Source organism: Aquila chrysaetos, chromosome 10 (genome assembly GCF_900496995.4).
Source record: "Aquila chrysaetos chrysaetos chromosome 10, bAquChr1.4, whole genome shotgun sequence".
In the NCBI taxonomy this organism is placed as follows: domain Eukaryota; kingdom Metazoa; phylum Chordata; class Aves; order Accipitriformes; family Accipitridae; genus Aquila; species Aquila chrysaetos.
In genome coordinates, this window is record NC_044013.1 from 12,474,365 (window position 1) to 12,492,417 (window position 18,053).

The window sequence follows — 18,053 nt, forward strand, 5'->3', positions numbered from 1 at the left end:
GGATGGACAGACGGACAGACTCACCGCCGAACAGCGCCGGGCCCCGGGACCGCTCCGCTGCGGGGACCGGGGGGAGGCGGGACACAGGGCACGGCCTGCCCTGCGCTGCCAAGGGGCACCCCAAATTCTTGCTCCCAGGTGCGTGGGGAGGGGCTGCACCCCCCTTGCCTGCTGCCCCGGCGGGGCCGGCTCTGCCTGGCTGCAGCAGAGCTCCGCGCAGCCCCGGCCCTGCCCCCCGGGGTGCTTTGCACAGCCACTGCAGGGAGAGGAGCCCTGCCAGATTTGGGCAGGGAGATGCGGGAAACAACGTGTTTCCAAGTAAATCATCCCCGTTGGAAGAGGAGGGACCAGAGCTATGCCGGGACAGCCCATAAGGGGCGAGCAGGGATCCCGGAGAAGCTGACTCCCACCTCGAACGGTGCATTCTTCACGGGGTACACTGGGCTTGTAAAACAGGAGGCGAGACTGGCACTGGCAATGGGGGAAGACAGTGGAGAAAAGCAGAGCATGCGTAAAACGCAAAGTCCCAAACCGGTGCAGTCTCACCTGAGCAGGCTTCTGGGCCCAGGGATGCAGCTCCCGCTCCACCAGAGCTCTCTGAGGCTCTAAGCAGTAACCAAATAAATACCCATCTGCACCTTGACCCAGGGGAGCTCCAAGGGGGTTGATGAGGAGCAGGGACGAGGCAGGAGACAGCTCTGGCTTCCTGGGACACAGACACGGCCACCCGACAGCCCTGCCCAGCCACCTTCTCACCAGCAGAGACCTGCGAAGCCGTGGCCAGCGGCAAGTCTGACATTTCATCCTCCTGCCAACATCCAGGCAGGCTCTTTAGGGTCAAGACGGTGGCCAAGAGGCAGCAGGCAGGACATGGTCTCATGAAAGCAGAAGGGTGGCCAGGGGGTTTGCATACATTGCTCCTCCACCTCATTGCCAGGGTCCTCCTCACCCCAGTCGCCTGCGGTGAGGCAGGGCTCAGAGCCGAGCAGCATGGTGAAATTTGGACTTGCTATTGCACATCAATGAGGTGGTACCAGAGCTGCCAGTTACCAGCCCTGATGGGGCAGAAGAGCAGCCTCCCTCCAGCTGCCCCCAGCTCACCCGCGGCCACAACAGCATTGTGGCTTTGCAAGAACCCACGAGAGCAGTCGAGTGTTCAAGCTTTAAAACTTTATTCAAGCAGACAGCAGGTAACCCAGAAACAGAGTTTAGCACCCCACACCAGTCAGATGCCAGCACTGAGCAAGGCATCCCAACATCCCAGCAGTCACAGTTGCGCTGCCTAGGCAGGAGACAGGCTTCGTCTTTCTCTGCTGGCTATAAAGCGCATGATTAAGTCTGACATCAAGATGCATGCAAACACTACAGTGAGGACTCTCAGACAGCAGCTCTTAAATGCCATCCAGAGAAGTGTCACCAGGAAACAGTAGCACAGACAGGGCTGTACACATGCCTCAGAAACAGCAGGGTAGTTAAGGAAGAGCAAGATGTTGCACAAGGCAGGGCATCAGGCTTCTAGAGAGTCAGATGAAAATCCAGCCCTCCAAGTTGGTGAGTACTGAGCTCAGTAACTAGGCGGGGGCCTTGTCCTCACCCCTTCCTTATAGAGACCCAGGTCTCTGCTCCAGCTGAACGATGTTCCTTCCCTCAAGGACTACTGCTGGGGCTCAGGTCACTCGCTTGCTTTAGGTTTAAACACCAGATCAAACTGTTTGCAGAGTACAGGGCTGGCGATAGCCAGCCAGCCAGCTGCTTTTTGGGAACAGGCAGTGCAGTTTAGCAGGCGTCACACAGGAGCAGTGTTCAGCTTCAGGTCAGGGAGCAGAGGGGCACCATGAGAAAGGTGCCACCAATTTCCCCCCCTCCACACAACACCCAGGAGGCAAGATTGGAGTTTTCAGCAAGACCTGGGGAGCAAGCAGCTTCCCGTGCATGCACACCAGCATCACCCCAGTGCCAAAGCAGGCCAGCCTCTTAAGTAGTACGCACACCCATCTAGAGCCGTGACCAAGAGCCCTTCAGAGAGCAGTCAGCCCCAAGCCCTACATTCACCTTTAATTCCTCAAGTCTTTGTAACTGATTTGAAGGAAGTTTACTAAATCACAGAGCACACAGTCTAACTAGCCTAGTTTCCACTAAACATTCAAGCACCAGTCCTGTGACTGGAGGCAGGAAGCCACTTCAAGACAGCACAGCTATTTGAAACAGTTCAGCCTACGGAGAAGGTAGAGTCTAGGGAAGTACATAACAGACCAAAGTTTGTATCTGCATCACCACAGGAGAGTGAAAAAATAGGACTGCAGGAAATTGATCCATGTTAGATACTAACCATCAAGCTTCGCAGATGACATTGCATGATAAGCATAGAACAATTATGGGAAACACTGTCCCCGATAATTACGTACACCCATAGTGCAACATATGGAGGTCACTGCCTCCGATATAACACTGTGGTAGGCAAAAACTACCTTGTTCTTTACACATTATGGAAGACACTGCTCCCGATAATGTCAGTTAGGTTTCATGATACATAAAGTACTGGAAGTTTGCAGGAAGCTGCCATTTAAAAAAAATCGGGCCAACGCCTAATCTGAGGTACAAGAAGTTTGCGTGTGTTGCCACAGGTGGAGCTACAGCTACGCAGCAAGCCCCTCCACCGGGGCCAGGAAGGAAGCTGTGCTCCCCATGTGAGCACACAGCATCCAGAAAGGGGGGTGTGAAGAGGGAGTCTGAAGCCCACAGAGGGGCACAGACACCGCAGGGAAGGCAAATTTCTAGTATTTGAGTTCCCACCTGGGTTTTCAGCATTTCAAGGATCACTTTGGAGTGCAACCTGGAGACGTGCTTCCAGGTTTACACCTTCAAGTTCCTTCCAAAGGGGTGTTTTTGCCACAGAAAGCTTAATCGCTAGTTTTCAAAAACTTTTTTTTTGTTTTTTGAGGGGCCTGTTTAGATTATTTTAAATGCAAAGTTCCAGTATCATGTTTGATTGTAATAGCAGATGCTGCTTTATTCAAAAACGACAGTATAACTGTCATAATTATGGAAGGCACTGCTTCCGATAATTATCTTCTATAAAAAAACACACCATTTATAGTGAACGCTGTCACTGATAAATAAATAAACAAATAAATATCTCAGTGCCAAACAAGAGCCATCCTGCAAAATGGCATCAGTCAAACAGGGTTTGGCCAGCAAGAGACTCGATTTCACAAAAGGCCGCAGAGCAGCAAGGTCTGAAGTGCCAGTTTAGAGCCATTTCTCAGTGCTGCAGGACTTGCTGAGGTGCCAGCTAAGGATATAGAGGGGGCATTAGATAATCTTTGGGTCATTTTCCCTGGGTATTGAGACATGCCTCGGCAGAAGCAAGCCTCCAAGATGTCATTGGGACCCTGCTGTGAGTAAAGGCAGGCCGGGCACTTCAGAGCTTGCTGATAATCCAGCACTTGCAGGCTATTACTAGGTTGTTTTATTTTTGAACTACAGGTTGATCTCTGCAGCTCCCTCTCAGAGAAGGGATCCTCATTACAAGCAGTAAGAGGAATCCATTCCCTGTTTTGTCACTAGGTTTAGGGGGCCAACAATTAAAACCCTAAATAGATGAAGTACCTCCCCACTCAAGGTACCGGTTCAGGAGTCACCTGAGTTGTTAGTTCTCAAGTACAATGGAGAGCAAGCCCCACAAGCAGCTGTACGTGACCGGTTTGGACTCTGGTCAGATGGGAGCCTGGTCAGAGGAGATTTCATGGTAATCTTAGTACCTGCCTTAAAACTGCCTCCTGTGAATTTGTCAAGGTGAGATTTAAATTTTATGCTCAAATTTGGTCAAAAAAGATTTGTTGCCAGAAAATCTACAGAAAAAAAATGCCATGTTAGGGAGTGGGTTTCCCTAATCCTGTACCTTAACCAGGTGTTTGCCGTGTCTAGAATTCATTGTCTGTATCCCAGATATCACCCACTAAGGCATTGGCAGCCCCTTTAATGGTCCAGGTCACCAGGGCCAGCTGCTCTTTCAGCATGTTCACGTTCACGCTGTCCCTGCTGGTTCTCAGCAGCTGCAGGTTCTCCAGCAGACTCTGCAGGGTGTGGGAGCCTTTGCCGAAGAAGATGTGGCGAAAGGGAGTATCTTTTGGTGAGAGGTATGGGGAGAGGAAGTCATACTCCACCTGGAGTAGAGGTGCAAATTTAGGGTTATACTTTCACCTTCCAAGTTTTTCTTTCCTAATCTGCCCCATCACAAGCTCCCAAACTCTGATCCCCACCCAGCCCTTTCCCACAGCAGCTCTGCAAGGGCCAGACCCTCTCCCGATAGCAAGTGCAAAAGTCAGTCACGTTGACGCTAAGCAAGCGGAAGAGATACTGGTCTGCACAGTGCCCATGGCTCCTAAGGAAGATACCCATCCCAGCCAGCACTCTCCTCCTTCATGAAGAAAGGAAAACCAGTTGCAGATACCCACCTTCATGATCCTGTCATTCAGGGCTCTGCGGACGACCCTGTTTTCCCTGTCACTGTTTGCGATATCTCTTCTCAGTGCATCTGTAGCTCGCTGGAAGTCACCACGGGCAAAAAACAGCCAGTTCAAGGTCAGCCCCAGCGCCTGTGAGGGAGGAGCTGTTAGCAAACCTGATTTTCTTCTTTTGCCGCTCTCTTACCAAGAGAAAGTGTTGGGGTTTTTTTTGCCAGTTTAACCAAGTAGCAGAGCGAGTTCCTGGCAGGCTCTTCTGAGGTCACTGAGCTCAGTGATGTCTCTCCCCACCCACAGTTTCTTGTAGGCTTTCAGCAGAGGTGCAAATGAGATGCAAAGCTGCACCATGCTGTGAATGATAACCAGACGAGAAACCATCCACATCCATTTCCTTAAGAGCCTACCACAGACAGATTAGTTAAATCCCTCTGCCACAGCTACTCTGCCTGCACTGCTCTATAAGAAACATCGATTTAGGCCACATCTTGCTACACTCTCATGCCCAAAGGAAGAAGTCTACTCTGTTGTAACCAATAGCAGCAGAGCCTTATTAGCACATGGCCCCATAACAGTCTACAGGGATTCAGTCCACTTGGAGCCTTTCTTACCTTCACATCCCGATAGTAGGGCAAAAACTTCTCCTGGAATGCTAGCAATTCTTCACCGTATCTCTCAAAGTCCAGGAAGAGCTCATGATCATGGGTCAGCCTGAGAGCTATTTGTCCGGCAACTTCTGCAGCAGCACGCATAAGAGCATACAACTTCTCAGTCCTCTTCAGGTTCTCCACAGTGTCCTCAGTAGTGCCCAAGAAGGAATATTCCTCCTCTTTCTGCAAGAAAGCAAGCATTGAAGTTAGGCAAGAGTGCTTCTCCAGCTAGGATTTTTCACCTCCCACTACAGTTTGCTTGCTATTTCCACCACATCCCATCTCTTTATGCTGCTAAGTAGCAAGACTTGAGTGGCAAAACTTCAAAGCACAGGGGAAGGGAATGGAGCTCCTGCAACTCATCCCTCACAATTTCCAGTGATCAGCAGGATGCTCTGTGGGTTTGTTAGACCTGAAGACATATAGACCTTTTCCCCCTCTGAGTTCACTGCAGAAGTGCAGGCAGGCAAACCCCAGCACTCAGTTTGGTACAAGCCGGCAGCACTCTCCAACCCTTCTGGGCAGGATAACTCAAGGTTTTTTGTGGAACAAGTCTGATGCTAACAAAATCCAAGCATTCACAAGCAGAGGAAGCTGTTAGCAGAAAGGGTCCCAGCTGCACGCCTGCAGCAACAGAGCAGGCTGCTTGGCTGATACCATTTTTGCCAGCCCCAAGCTGCAGCAGCAGACCTGAACAGCCCAAGTCAGTACTTGCTCTGGCCAACGGTACCATTTCCCCAACGCACTTTGCTTGCTGACCAGCAGGCTGTAGTACAGTCTTTCACTGAAGCAACAACAGCTTGACATCTTTTTAGTGCTTTTAGCTTCTGAATCATTGACATCTGAGCCTCCAGAGGAGCAAGTGCCCCCTCTCCCAACAAAACATGGGTGTTCAGGACTCTGGAACAGAGACTGTAGGCCAACCATGCCCCAGGAGCAGCCTTCACAGCAAGTATTGCCACAGCCACCAGGTCCAGAGGCTGCATCTCCTCCCCCAGAGAGGCTCTTGCATGGACAATGAGCTTCTGCTCTGCCATCCTGGAGAGCAGATATCCTTACAGCACTTTCCACAGAATGAGTACACCAGGCAGGCAGACAATACTTACATTGCAGAAACCAAAGGAAACCACCGGGATTCCTGAGTAGGCCAGGAAAGGGAATGCTGCATTATCCAGACCAAGGGGAACACTGCAAAAAGACAAGTATTGAGTAGTTCCCAACTGGACATCCCAGGAGAAAAGCTACAAGCCCTAGAGTTGAAGCTCTGAGCCAACTGAGCTACCCTGTCCAGACAAGACTGCTTTTGGCAAGGAGTCCTTCGCCAAGGGCTAATGGCTGCTCGTCCATTTCCAGCCACCGGTCTTTGTACAAGGCTGTTCCTGCCCTACAAAAAAGTGTCTGGGCTGCCTACAGGCAGCTTGGGGCAGCACTAAGCACAGCTACTGTTGTACTGTTCTTGCTTGCCTGATCCCCCTGCAGCAGGTAGAGCACACCCCAGACAGTGATATGACACTCCAGCACAAAGAACAGAAGCTATTTAGTTTGTTCCTTTACAGAGATTTGCTTTCCCAAAGAGCAGGATGACAATACTTACACTGTTTTTACCCAGTCAGAGCCAACTCTGTCATACAGGCTTCCCGAATCCTTTGTTGGGTCTTTCACCTGCACAGAGATGACAGTCAATGCACTTTGTTCTGACCCCTGCTTGGGCTTCCAGGTCCATCCTAGAGCTTGCATTGCTGTGCAGATGCCAGACTCAGGTGTGCTCCCCTGACCTTTCTCCACACAGGCACAGTTCACATGGGACAGGCATTCACCTCACACTGAACTGTGGCATTTGCTGATTTTAGATTCTGCGTGCCTGAACTGCAATTCCCAGAGCCCAGCTGACTTCAGACAGGGCCCTCCAGAGTATCTCAGCCCTTTCTCCTAAAAGGAGCTTTCTCCTCAGAAGGTGCCAGCTGGGGAATGTGACCCAGCACAGCCCTGGCTGCTTTCAGTTCCTCCTTAAAACCAGTCACCTTGATTAGCCCAAGACCCTTCAACTCACCCCCTTCATAGTTCTCTCCAGCAATGTGTACAGCAACGGGCTAGCAGAAATCTTCATGTGGTTGAAGCCTGCAAAAAAGAAAGGGTGTTTGACATGCTGGCAAAAGTAACCACTACTGCTAGAGCTGTTCAGCCCTGTGACTGAGCAATAACTGATCTGCAGCTTGTTGCCAAAGGATCTTCAAGAGACACAGGACAGTCTACTGGGACCTAGCAGAGCTGCCTCCTTCTGGCTCAAGCTGCAGCAACCTCTCAGCTTCAATGACAACAGGAGAATAAATGGAGTCATGCCAGTCTTCAGCCAAACACCCAGCATCAACCTCTGGCACAGCCCCCATTCCTGGAGGTTAAGGGATGCCTGTCAGGCTATTTTGGTCCCACTCAGTTTCAAGAAACTTGAGAGTAGCAGGTTACCTAGGACTGCAGCATCCAAGTTAATGTAAGTGAAGGCTTTGGCATGCAGTGTGGCGGAGTACCCCTAGAAAAAAACAAGTATTTTAAGATGAGCAGTACAACACCAGGATGTTTAATCCATAGGAACAGGAAATCACAACTGCGCAGTCATCACGCAGAAGCCTATCAAAGAAACAGTACCTCCAGCCATTCAGTAGCACCCACAGCTCCGTACTCTCCCGCGCTCCAGCTAGCAAAGATGATGCTGCGCCTTGGTTTGTAGCCATCTGCAGAGAGAGACACACTGAGATGTCTGCCCTTCCCCATGGAGATGTAAGCTTAGCACTGAGGGCCTGGGTTGATGAATCGCCTACTCCTTAGAGCTGAAGCATTCTGGCTGCTGCAGACAAATGTGCACGCTAGTGGCTGCACGGACACTATACCCTGCCCCCCACTACTGCAGAACTGTGTAGGAAAACCATGCTGCCTGCATTTCCCCCTTTTGTTTAGCTGCCTGAGCCCAAAATTAAACCTGGAGACAAGAACACTCACACTAAGTGGCACCATGCAGCCCCCACCGCTCCAGCTGGTCAGCCACTTCAGTGTTTTCCCACCTTCAGGCCTGGCTGCCCAACAGACAGCTCAAGTTTGAGGTTTGCATCCTGTGTTATCCAAGGACTATCTTGCATTCAAGCCATACCAGATACAAGCAGGCAGTCTCTTGGAAGTGAGTACTCACTGCAGAAAAGTTGTCTATGTTGGACAAGTAATAGCTTCTCAGGAAGCTTTCTCAGATTCCCTATGCCTTCCCAAAGGATTATTTTGCAACTGGGCTCTCCAATGTTAACACACACAGAGCTAAACCTGCATCACCTCCCACCCCCATGCTTTTGCACACAAATATTACCATGTTTCACCATGTCTGAGATCACATAGGCAAGTTCCAACAATATGGCAGTTCCAACACCAGCCTTGGCCGCTCCTGGGCCCCAGGAGTCTCTCTGGGCTCCGATCACAACATACCGATCTATAAAGGAGACATCAAGATCTGAGCTGCGAGCTTCAGGTTGCAAACACCATTTATCAGAAAAGCAGCTTTGAGCTTTTATACTAGGACAGAGTGTGGAGTTTGACCCCTGAATCTGGCACACTGCTTGCTTTCATTTAGCCTTTCCCTGGCAGCACGGTTGAGCTTTTGCCTTGACCCTTAGGGAAGGGTCTTGGTTCTGCTGAGGAAGTGGTTGTCTCTGTCTGGAAGGAGCTGTCATGCTCTGATGATCACAGAAAAGGAAAGGTTCCCCTCAAGACTGAGCCACAAGGCAGTTGCTGTTACCTGGTTCTTCAAAACCCTTGATAGCACCAAAGATGTTCAGAATCTTCCTGTCCACCATAACGTTGTTCACACTCAGTTTCACTGTCATGTTGCTTGTGCTGCTCAGCATCACCTTACATCCCAGGACCCCACTATTCCACTCCAGAAGGCAATTTTCTCCATCCATTCTCCTGAGGGAAAAAGAGAGATCCTTTGAACTCGCTATCTAGCTCTGACCTCATTTAGCTATGCTGTGAAAAAAGCAAGCCTGCAACTGCAGGTGCAGCCTTGTTCAGGACCTGCTCAGGAAATAGCTTGCAGTCCTGTACCACTAATTATGCAAGGAGAGGTAGGATGCAGAGGCCAAGAGGAATCCAACACTAGATTAAGTTCAGTCTTTAAGACATGAGACATGGACACAAGCAACATTTCTCCAGCCAGTTCCACTAAGTGCTCCTGCGATACACAGCAGAGACCAGCAGAGAGCTCTCTGGGCTCGCAGCATGTCAACACCATCCTCACCTCTGCAAGAGGGCCACACAGCCTAGCCTGCAAGCCAGGAGAAACAGTTACCTGAACAGCTTGCCTACTGCTTTGCTAGAGATAGTCTGAACAGCAATGTGAGGTAGTCCAGAAGATTCCACTGGTGGGAACTGGGTGTGGTTGAAAGAAGGGAAGCCTGGGGTGAAAGGGTCTCCAGTTCCAAGGTGGGCCTGTGAAAAGCAAGAGGAGTCCTCAAGTCTCAGAGGATCCCAACAGTTTTCATCTACATAAGGGCATGAAGCACTGCTGAGCCAGAGGCCTGCAGGACTGCTGCTCTCTGCAGTCCACAGTGAGAAAGGTTCACAAGAACAACAAACAGGGGAGCCAGCTGCATACTCACATGTCCAAAGGGGGCAAGCGCATCTGTCATCTTGTAATCGGAGGGGTCCAGGTACATAAGGGCACCAACTGCTCCTGCTTCTTCGGCGTTTGCAACCTAAGCAAAGAGGAACGTTAACTGCACATCTGCACTGCGAGCAAGGGCAGCTAAGGCAAGTACATGGACTAATGGTGTGAAGGGTTGTGCTCCTGAATGCCCAACTCCACAACAGATTTTAACAGCTACCTGTCAGCGATAGGCACACAAGGAAGCTGAATACTAGCAGCTCCATACTATTCCAGGCAGAGTGTGTCTAACGCCCTTTTGAACAGCCAGGACACTCCACGGTTACCATCTCATCCTATGATTCCTTCCAGCTCATACTTGCTCATCAGAGCAGCTTAGAAGACAGACGTTATTTAATTTTGATCATGCTCCATCTGTTTTGCCAAGATTAGGTTAGTCTCAAGACAAGATAAGCAGCCACTGAAGGCTCATCTTCATGCAGAAAATGAAGGCAGAGTGGCCTAGTCAGGTACCTGTTTAATACACCTACAACCCAGCTGCCTCCGATATGCCACCAGTATAAACACTCTTGCAAGGCTAGACACCAGTTTGAAAAGCGGGAAAGGGATTGGAGAACGAGTGAGCAAGGGGTCTTGCGGAAGCACCTTTCAACTCTGCCTGTGTCTGATGGATGCAGAGAGGTAGTCTGACTGGAAAGAGTCCTATGCCCCAGCCTCCCCAGGAGCACCCACCTGAGGGGCAGCTCTGGGTCAGACCTAGAACAGGCTTGTGTACAGAAGGACTTGGATCCTTTAGGCTACTTGACTATTCAGTTCTACTCGCTACAGAGGGAACCTTACAGCAACATGCAAGGCAGCTGACTGGGCATGCAGTGCCAGCACCTTCACTTGGTGCAGGTGAACAGTCAGCAAGGGCCCAAGTGAGATACTGCAGCCAAGCTTTGAAAGTATCTGGCTGCAGCCCCAAGAGGTGCTCTGGAGGCAAGGCTCTTCTGCTTCTAGCAGCCCTGTTGCTGCACCTAGCAATACCAGTCAGCTCTGCAACCTGTAGCCCCCAGGCTGCCTCTCTCTGCCTCACAGTTCCATCACTCCAGACGCTTGGCTGTCCCAGCAAGACTGCCACAGGCCAAGAAGAATGCCACCACGAACAGTAACCAGCTCTGTTCAGTCTTGGTGTCCAGGCCTGCACGTGGAGGCTTAGCGCAAACAAGACAGACCAGACCTGCAGGGACAAGCCTACATACACGAGTTCCAGAGACATGAACAAAGACACACCTCTGCACCTCAAAGAGGAGGAAGCATAGCTTCCTGCTGCCAAGTTTGGCCAGGCTTTCGGGCACAGACTGCTTACCTTCTCAGCAAGGGTTATTTTTCCAGCTCTGAAGATGATTATAGTTTCATTCAGTGAAACACCCTGCTTCTGTAGCTTCTGAAAATCAGCTTTGAGTCCATAGTTCACATGGACTGGTTTGCCCTGGAACAGAAACACCGGTTATAAATGCAGCAGTCCTATGTCAGTAAGATACCCAAAACAACCCACAGAGTCACAATAACATTAACAGTAGGGAGTTCAAGCTCAGCAATGTAAACTCTGATCACATACAACGTGCCTGTTGAAGCAGCACTTCTGTCAAGGTTCCTGTCTGGACCACAGCTAAGAAGTTTAAACAGTTACTTCTGCATCTTGTTGAAGTAATAAAACTATGTGGGCCCACTCCTCTCCCCACCACCCCCCGCAGCTCTCTAACTTGGGAGGGCTTTAAACACTTCATATCTTGAAGGGACATATTTTGGACATTGCCACCTGGTTAAGCGTGCAAGCACATTTCCAGGATTTTCTTGGAGTCACTTACAACAACTGAGCCACTCTTGCTGTATGCCACGTATGCATCGGGACTCTCCAGTTCCTCCTCTTCACCATTTTCCAGAATAGACACTTTGTTGTTGCTACTATTAAATGTAAAGAGACAGTGTTATGTTCTTTCATACATAAACTCCATATTTAACTAGCTCCCGTATTTCAGTCTGCGCCCTAGCAATTCTGACCAAGTCAATGCAGAGCCTGAAACAGGCAGACTTATCCCAGTACTTCCATGCAAGAAACTCTGGGGTTGTTCAGAGAACATTAACAAAGCCTAATTTCTGAGGCAAGTAGCAGAAAGAATCTCTGCTTCCAAGTCTCTTAGTCCTCTCCTAAGAGGAGCTAAGCAAATTCATTTCCCCTGACATGAAGGGGCAAGAAAGACGTGAGGGTATGAGCTGTCAGCCAACAAAATGCCTGTTGATACCCTCCTGAGCTACTATAGGAGCCACTGCCAGGTCTGTGGCACCTGTCTGGGTGACAAGACAGAGCTGTCCACGCTAGCAGCTTTAGACACAGAGAATCTGCCCTTCAGCTGAGTTTTTACTCAAGTTTGTTTTCTCTCCACTTCCTAAGCACGCTTTGAGGAAACAGCTGTCCCAGGAAAAAATCCAGAGGGCTGCTACCAGACCCTCTGGATTTAGAAAGCCTGAGAAGAGACAGGGGCAGCTATGGCTTGGCTAATTGAGGCCTTCTTTGGAGAGGTGTAACTGGCTCACAATTTTAGCACTGCTTGCAGCAGAAATCATGTGTTTGCTCAAGACTACAGATATCCATGCTGTAAGGAAGAGATCTGCTTCTCTTCATTAACATACCTGCCTTTGACCTGCAGCTTGATGTAGTGCTCATCATTCCACACTTCATCCAAGAGGAAGCTGGTGAACTGATCATGAATGTAGCTGGCAATGCCCTCATCTTCACTCTGGCCAGCTTCAAAAGAGGACTTACTTGCTCTTTGCCTGTAAGTAACAGATGTACAGCTTAGGCTACAGCACCAGGTTGCACTGCAGTGCTCCAGCCTGCAAACTCAAGTTGGATGGGCCATTTAAGCCCATGTTTAACCACATGCCACCCCACAACATCTTTAAGGCCCTTGTTCTCCAAAGGAGCTTGAGTTCTGCTCACAGGCTGTGCCTCTCTCATAGCTGCAGCTAAGCTTTCTGGAACTGTTACCTCAAGTTGTCTTCAAGACGTCTGGCTGACAGCTTATCTGACAACAGGGTTCTGAGCTCAGGCCAGTAAAGGACAGGTGGTCCAGGAACCTCTTCTTCCTCAGTTTCATCATCATCCACTAAGTAAGATGTGGTAGGAGTCATCTCACACTTGCCACTTCCATCCAGACACCTGCTAGCTTTCTGCATTCGTCCACTATAACTCAAGTAGCCGATCAGAAACCCTACAGACAGAACAGGTATTTCTTTGTGCTGCAGAAAGATGACTAAACGAGCCCCACATCATACAAGTGCATTAAAAGCAGCTTCAGGGTTAAGATGCATCTCTGCTCTCACACCATTTTTGACAAGCTGGCATACCTAAGGACAGACAGGAATATGCAGCCTGACATTTTGCGTGAGCTGGCATGTTTTAAGGTACACTGTAAATCTGATCTTGTGCTTGGCAGAGTCCCTCCAGCACCACTTGGGAAGGAGAATGCTTACTTTAGGTCAGTGGCAGTGTTAAAACCCTTGAGAGATGAGCACTGGAGGCTTTACTGATATGTTGACCCACATCTCTAGAGAAGTGTTAAGAGTTAATTGAGGGAAAACCAGTACACTTGCCACACAGATCAGTTTGCCCTTTAGCTAAGTCACAGTTCCACTGTCAAACTTCACACTTCTTTGTGCCAATTCTGTACCATAAGTCTGAGCTAGACATACTTAGAGTTAGTGACAAGAGGCTGCAGCCTAGATCCAGGCTCTTTAATTATCTCCTGAAACAATACAGATTCAAATGTTAACAGCCTCAAATACGCTCAATACCAGAGTTCACTTCATGCAGTTGCCTCCCACCCTTCCTTACCAATCAAAAGGAGGAGGACAGCTGCAATGACTAGGAAGCAGCGGTTCTTGCCTCTCCTCCATGGAGGAGGCATGTTGGCATGCAGGTGCTCCGGTCTCCCAATTTCCCCTCCTTCCTCATCATCAGCTGCCAGCTTCATCTCCACATGGCTGTTGTCTCCATCTGTTTGCCGGGCAATGCTGAAGCGCGTGTACGACATCGGTTCGCCACCAAACTGTGTTGAAAGACAATCATGTGATGGAAGAGTTTGCTACACCAGCCTACAGTGCCTGCAGCCAGCTGCACCTATGCTCCAAACCACATACAGCTTGTTCATCTGAAATTGCTCCAGCGCAGCCTGAGCATTTGGCTGTCAATAAGTCAGGCCAGCTGCTTTGAACAGACAGACTCAGACCCACTCAGGGGCTCCAGAGTCTATTTAGCATCTGTTTGCCCTGCGCAAGTTCAGAACCACACCGGTCAGAGTCTAGCTTGGACTCTGTGACAGATATGACACAGCCAATGGCATCGGCATTTCCCACATGACCGTACGGCAAAGGGTGATTGAAACAGAAACTCCTGGTCTTAATCAGGAGTGTACTGATCTGACCTGAACATGTGCAAATTGCATGGAAGGGCACTTTGATCAGGGCAGAGGAAAAGGAAGGCAACCCCTCCATGGTTGTGCCCTTGAGCCACATCCACTTTGACGTAAATAGTCTCATCCAGTATCTAGATAATCTTGTATTAAACTGCCCCAGGCTACTCTTAAATTACACTACCGATGAGTATTATAAAGCAGCCAGGCTGAAGAGAGATGACCCATGGGAATACTGCTACCTCAGCTAACATGAAAGTTGAGGATACACCTCCTCCATCCACCAGCGACTGGAACCATTTGACAGGTGTTTATCAGTGCCCAAGCAGAGCAGCTTCCAGTCTGGAGCCCACTTTTCTAAACGGCTGCAACACACAGTCCAACCATCTACAGAACAGCAGCCCATGCACAGGGCAGTCACTAAGATTTACAGAGAGTTAAATTCAATTCCAGGTGTAGCCAGGCACTGAGCAGAACCACTCAGCTTCCATTAGAGCCCCTGAACTTGCCTGTGGCCACAGCTGTGCTGGGGACAGGCAGCAGACTGGCTAAAAGGCCAGAGGAAGTTTTGGGAGCAACGGTCCTGCAGCCCCTCTCCACTGTACTGGAGAAGCAGCTGGTGGTAAGCGCCCAAGCCCTGTTACAATCTCAGCAGCTCATCCACAGTTCTCAGCTCACTCTCAGACTACAAGTCAGTGGCTGGAGGTGAAGACACCAGACCTCAGCTTGATTGGTCAAAACTAAACGAATGTCATTTCAGACCTGCAGTTCCATTCTGGCCCACGCTACCTGCAATGAAGTGGCTGGCTGCTCACATTTCAGAAAATGTGGCAACACCGCAGTCCATCCAAGCAGTCAGTCTCCTGACTCAACTGCTTGATAGCTTGGCTTCCCTCACACTTTGCAGAGGGCATGCCTCAACCCCACATATCCTCCCTGCTTGTTCAGAGACCAAACCATCACATTTGCAGTCCTAGCCTAGGGTCATTTCACAGTCCAGGCTCTCTAGGACCAGCGGGCTTGGCTGAGTAAGCTTGGTGCTACCTCCTCCTGCACATTTGTTTAAAGCACAGGTCTCATTCAAAGGCTGGACTTGTGGTTGAATTCCCACCCCCAGAATAACATAATAGAACATGTTGATTGTCCTGATAGGCGTTTAATCAGCTTCCTCAGCAGCACTTCCTCCTGGAACATTGTTCAAGGCTCCCCCCCCCTCCTTATCAGCTTCCTGAGACACCCAAGACAGCAGTTAACGATAACCCCACCAGCACTGAACTGCTTAAGCCACCTCCTTATCACGGCCAGCTAGCTACGCTGACGTTTGGCTCGCAACCCACACAACAGCATCTGACGTTGCTTTGGATTCATCATCTTCTCTGATACTGACATGGATGTTGTCAAACCTTTCTTCTGAGGTATCATCAGCCCACCCAGAGACAAACGGCACAGGGGGACTGTGCCTTACCAAGTTAGAGATTGCCGCTCTGGCATGGTCCATTGCCTTCTGGAGGAGGAGTGCCCACCAACTTGACCAAAGCCCTAGAAGTTCAGAACACAACAAGTCAAGTCAGGCTGTTCCCCTGCCACTACATGAGACATCCAAGGTCGTCAGTCACTGCCACTAGTGCAATGCTTGCCCATGGATTTTATGTGCATGCTTCTATGTAAGTCACAATGTTGGTGAACCTACATCAACCTTGAATGCAACCTATAAGTTCACATACTCCCACTGCAAATATAAGTTCTGAATGAACAAACCGACTATATTGGAGTCCAGAGATTGAGCGGGGGAGTGGGTATAACAGAACAGCTAAGAGCAACTCTCCAAAAGCATTTCAGTAGCTTTTGTAGCTTAGATTTCTCTAGACAGCAAACTTATCTGAAAGGTAAACTGTAATTGATTTACTTCAGCATTTCTTCCTAAAGAGATGCTTGAAAAAGCTTTGTAAGTTAGTGACTAGACAGCTTGGGTTGAGACAGGCGTTTAGGTTGGGAGCACACAACTCGAGTGTGCCCTCAAGTAGCGCCACTAGGAAATGGCTTTGAACTGGTCTTCAGATGCACGTGGATTAGCTTTACACCTGGGAGCCCTGCAATATAAGCAGGTTTTATTTGGAGAGCAAAGGTTAATAGTGCCCATCCGCTCATTTCACCTTTTGTTTAGGGCAAGAGCACGTGGGGACAAACCCCCAGCAGCCTTGAGAAGCTTTTTTCCAAGTGACAATCCCAGGCCCAGGCTCCCACCTGGCAGGCAGGGCACAACAGGGCGGGCGTACGGAGGGTCTCCTAAAAGCCGGACCAGCTAACCCAGGGGAAGCGCCAGGGAAGGCTTGCGAAGGGCCTGCGGGCATCGCACCCGGCAGGGATGCTCCCCGGGATGCTCCCCAGCCGCCCGGGAGCGCGGCCCCCCCCCCCCCCCCCAGCCCCGAGCCCACCACCCCTCACGGCCCGAACCCCCTCCGCCAGCCCGGGGGGGTGCGGAGAGCCCGCGCTCCGGCCGCCTCACGGGGAAGGGACCTTCCCTCCTCCCGCCGAGCAGCAGCCCGGGAGGCGGCCAGCAACTCCCGGTTCCTCAAACACAAGGGAAAGAGAGGTTAGGAAAAAAAAAAAACCCCAGAGTAGGAGCAGCCTCCCGCGAGGGGCTGGGCGGCCCCGGTATCGCGGGCAGGGCCCGGCTGCGGGCCGCCAGATAAGCCTCGGCGGAGGGCCGGCCTCTCCTCCGCCCGGGCCTGCGGCCGCATTCCCGCCCGAGCCGCGGGGCTCTACCCACCTTCAAGGTCAGGCGGCCATGGCACGCTCCGCCGCGGCCACGTGCATGCGCGCGCGCGCGCCCTCCCCGCCGTCAAACGGGGCTGCGGCTGCCGCCGCTGTGTGTGCCGCCGGTGCGGACCCTGCGCCCCGCTCCGCCGCCTCCCCTCGCCTCAGCGCAGCCCCCCCCCCCGCCCCGTCACGGCCGGCTGGCGCGCGCCCCACCGCTTCACCTACCGCCCCTCTGCTCGCCGGGCCGGGGCCCAAATGCGGCACCGGCAGCCGCAGCGCCGTTCTACTCCCCTCCCCGCGCCCCGCCCACCGCGCCCGGCAGCCAACCGGCGCAGCCGCCGGCGCCCCAGCGCGCGGGCGATAGGACCGCCGCTTCTCGCCCGGCGGCCGCTCCGCGCTTCTCCCCTCGGCGCCGCGGGGTCCGCCCCGCGACGTGTGTTTCCCCGGGTGGATGCGAGTTCCAGCATCCCCCACGGGAAGGGCTGGAAGCGGGACGGCCGCCTGTCAGGTAGGGGGGTGAGTTTCACACCTCCTCCCGGGACGGGTATGCTTTTATCCGCGGTACGCGGCGGCCGAAAGGAGGAGCGGGTTACAGATTCATCGTTCCCACCCTCTCAGCGTTTTGAGGGAAGAGGGCAGGAAAAAAACATTTTCCTCCCTGGGTGGTGCAAACCAGACGCAGGACTCGCTCTGGCTTGGGAAGCGCTCGGCGTCTTCGCGTCCCAGCAAGTCACGCGTGCTCAGGGCTGCTGAGCTCTGAACGTTTCGGATCTGAACGAGCAGGGGCACCCAGGGCGCCTTTCCTTCATCCTGTGCTACCTGAGACTGCTGTTTTATTTGCACGATGAGAAGCGTGGCAGGCCTTTAGGAGCGCCAGGCCCACTGGCGCATAAACACAAGAAGCGCAGACAGCCCATGTCAGGCCACGGGCTGCTTGTGGCCCGCAGGGCAGTTTCTGTGGCCACCCAGGCTGTGCTGGCGAAAGCATCCATTTGGTGGGTGCCATGAGATTGCTCCAGTGCTGAATTAACTAGTCCTCACCCCAGCCCTCTCCGTGGGGCAGACAGAGTGACCCCACGCT

The 18,053-nt window shown here is 51.5% G+C and overlaps 1 protein-coding gene across 4 annotated transcripts; it reads right to left on the minus strand.

The window, feature by feature from the left end:
- Positions 1–1,155: 1,155 nt before the first annotated feature.
- TFRC (transferrin receptor) lies at positions 1,156–17,268 on the minus strand. Of its 4 annotated transcripts, none has more exons than XM_030028120.2 (19): positions 17,198–17,264; positions 15,678–15,751; positions 13,636–13,849; positions 12,790–13,012; positions 12,432–12,575; positions 11,609–11,705; positions 11,107–11,229; positions 9,751–9,846; positions 9,441–9,580; positions 8,889–9,058; positions 8,463–8,582; positions 7,757–7,842; positions 7,577–7,640; positions 7,164–7,231; positions 6,708–6,775; positions 6,220–6,301; positions 5,075–5,296; positions 4,458–4,598; positions 1,156–4,166 (listed from the first exon to the last, which is right to left on the minus strand). In XM_030028120.2, exons 2-19 carry the CDS (start codon positions 15,708–15,710, stop codon positions 3,924–3,926), a joined length of 2,334 nt encoding a protein of 777 aa, XP_029883980.1. In that variant the 5' UTR covers positions 15,711–15,751; positions 17,198–17,264; the 3' UTR covers positions 1,156–3,923. The 4 variants fall into 4 exon arrangements, with proteins under 4 accessions (XP_029883980.1, XP_029883981.1, XP_040982673.1 ...); XM_030028121.2 differs by having other exon boundaries at positions 17,194–17,213; XM_041126739.1 differs by lacking the exon at positions 17,198–17,264 and adding an exon at positions 16,119–16,500.
- Positions 17,269–18,053: the final 785 nt, after the last annotated feature.

Bases quoted from the DNA above. Each gene is read 5' to 3' on its own strand.
- TFRC (XM_030028120.2), bottom strand. From the start codon at position 15,710: ATGGACCATGCCAGAGCGGCAATCTCTAACTTG. The intron at 11,230-11,608 runs GTAAGTGACTCC...TTTCTGTTCCAG, and splicing joins GCAAGAGTGGCTCAGTTGTT to GGCAAACCAGTCCATGTGAA. The intron at 9,847-11,106 runs GTAAGCAGTCTG...CTCTTTGCTTAG, and splicing joins AAATAACCCTTGCTGAGAAG to GTTGCAAACGCCGAAGAAGC.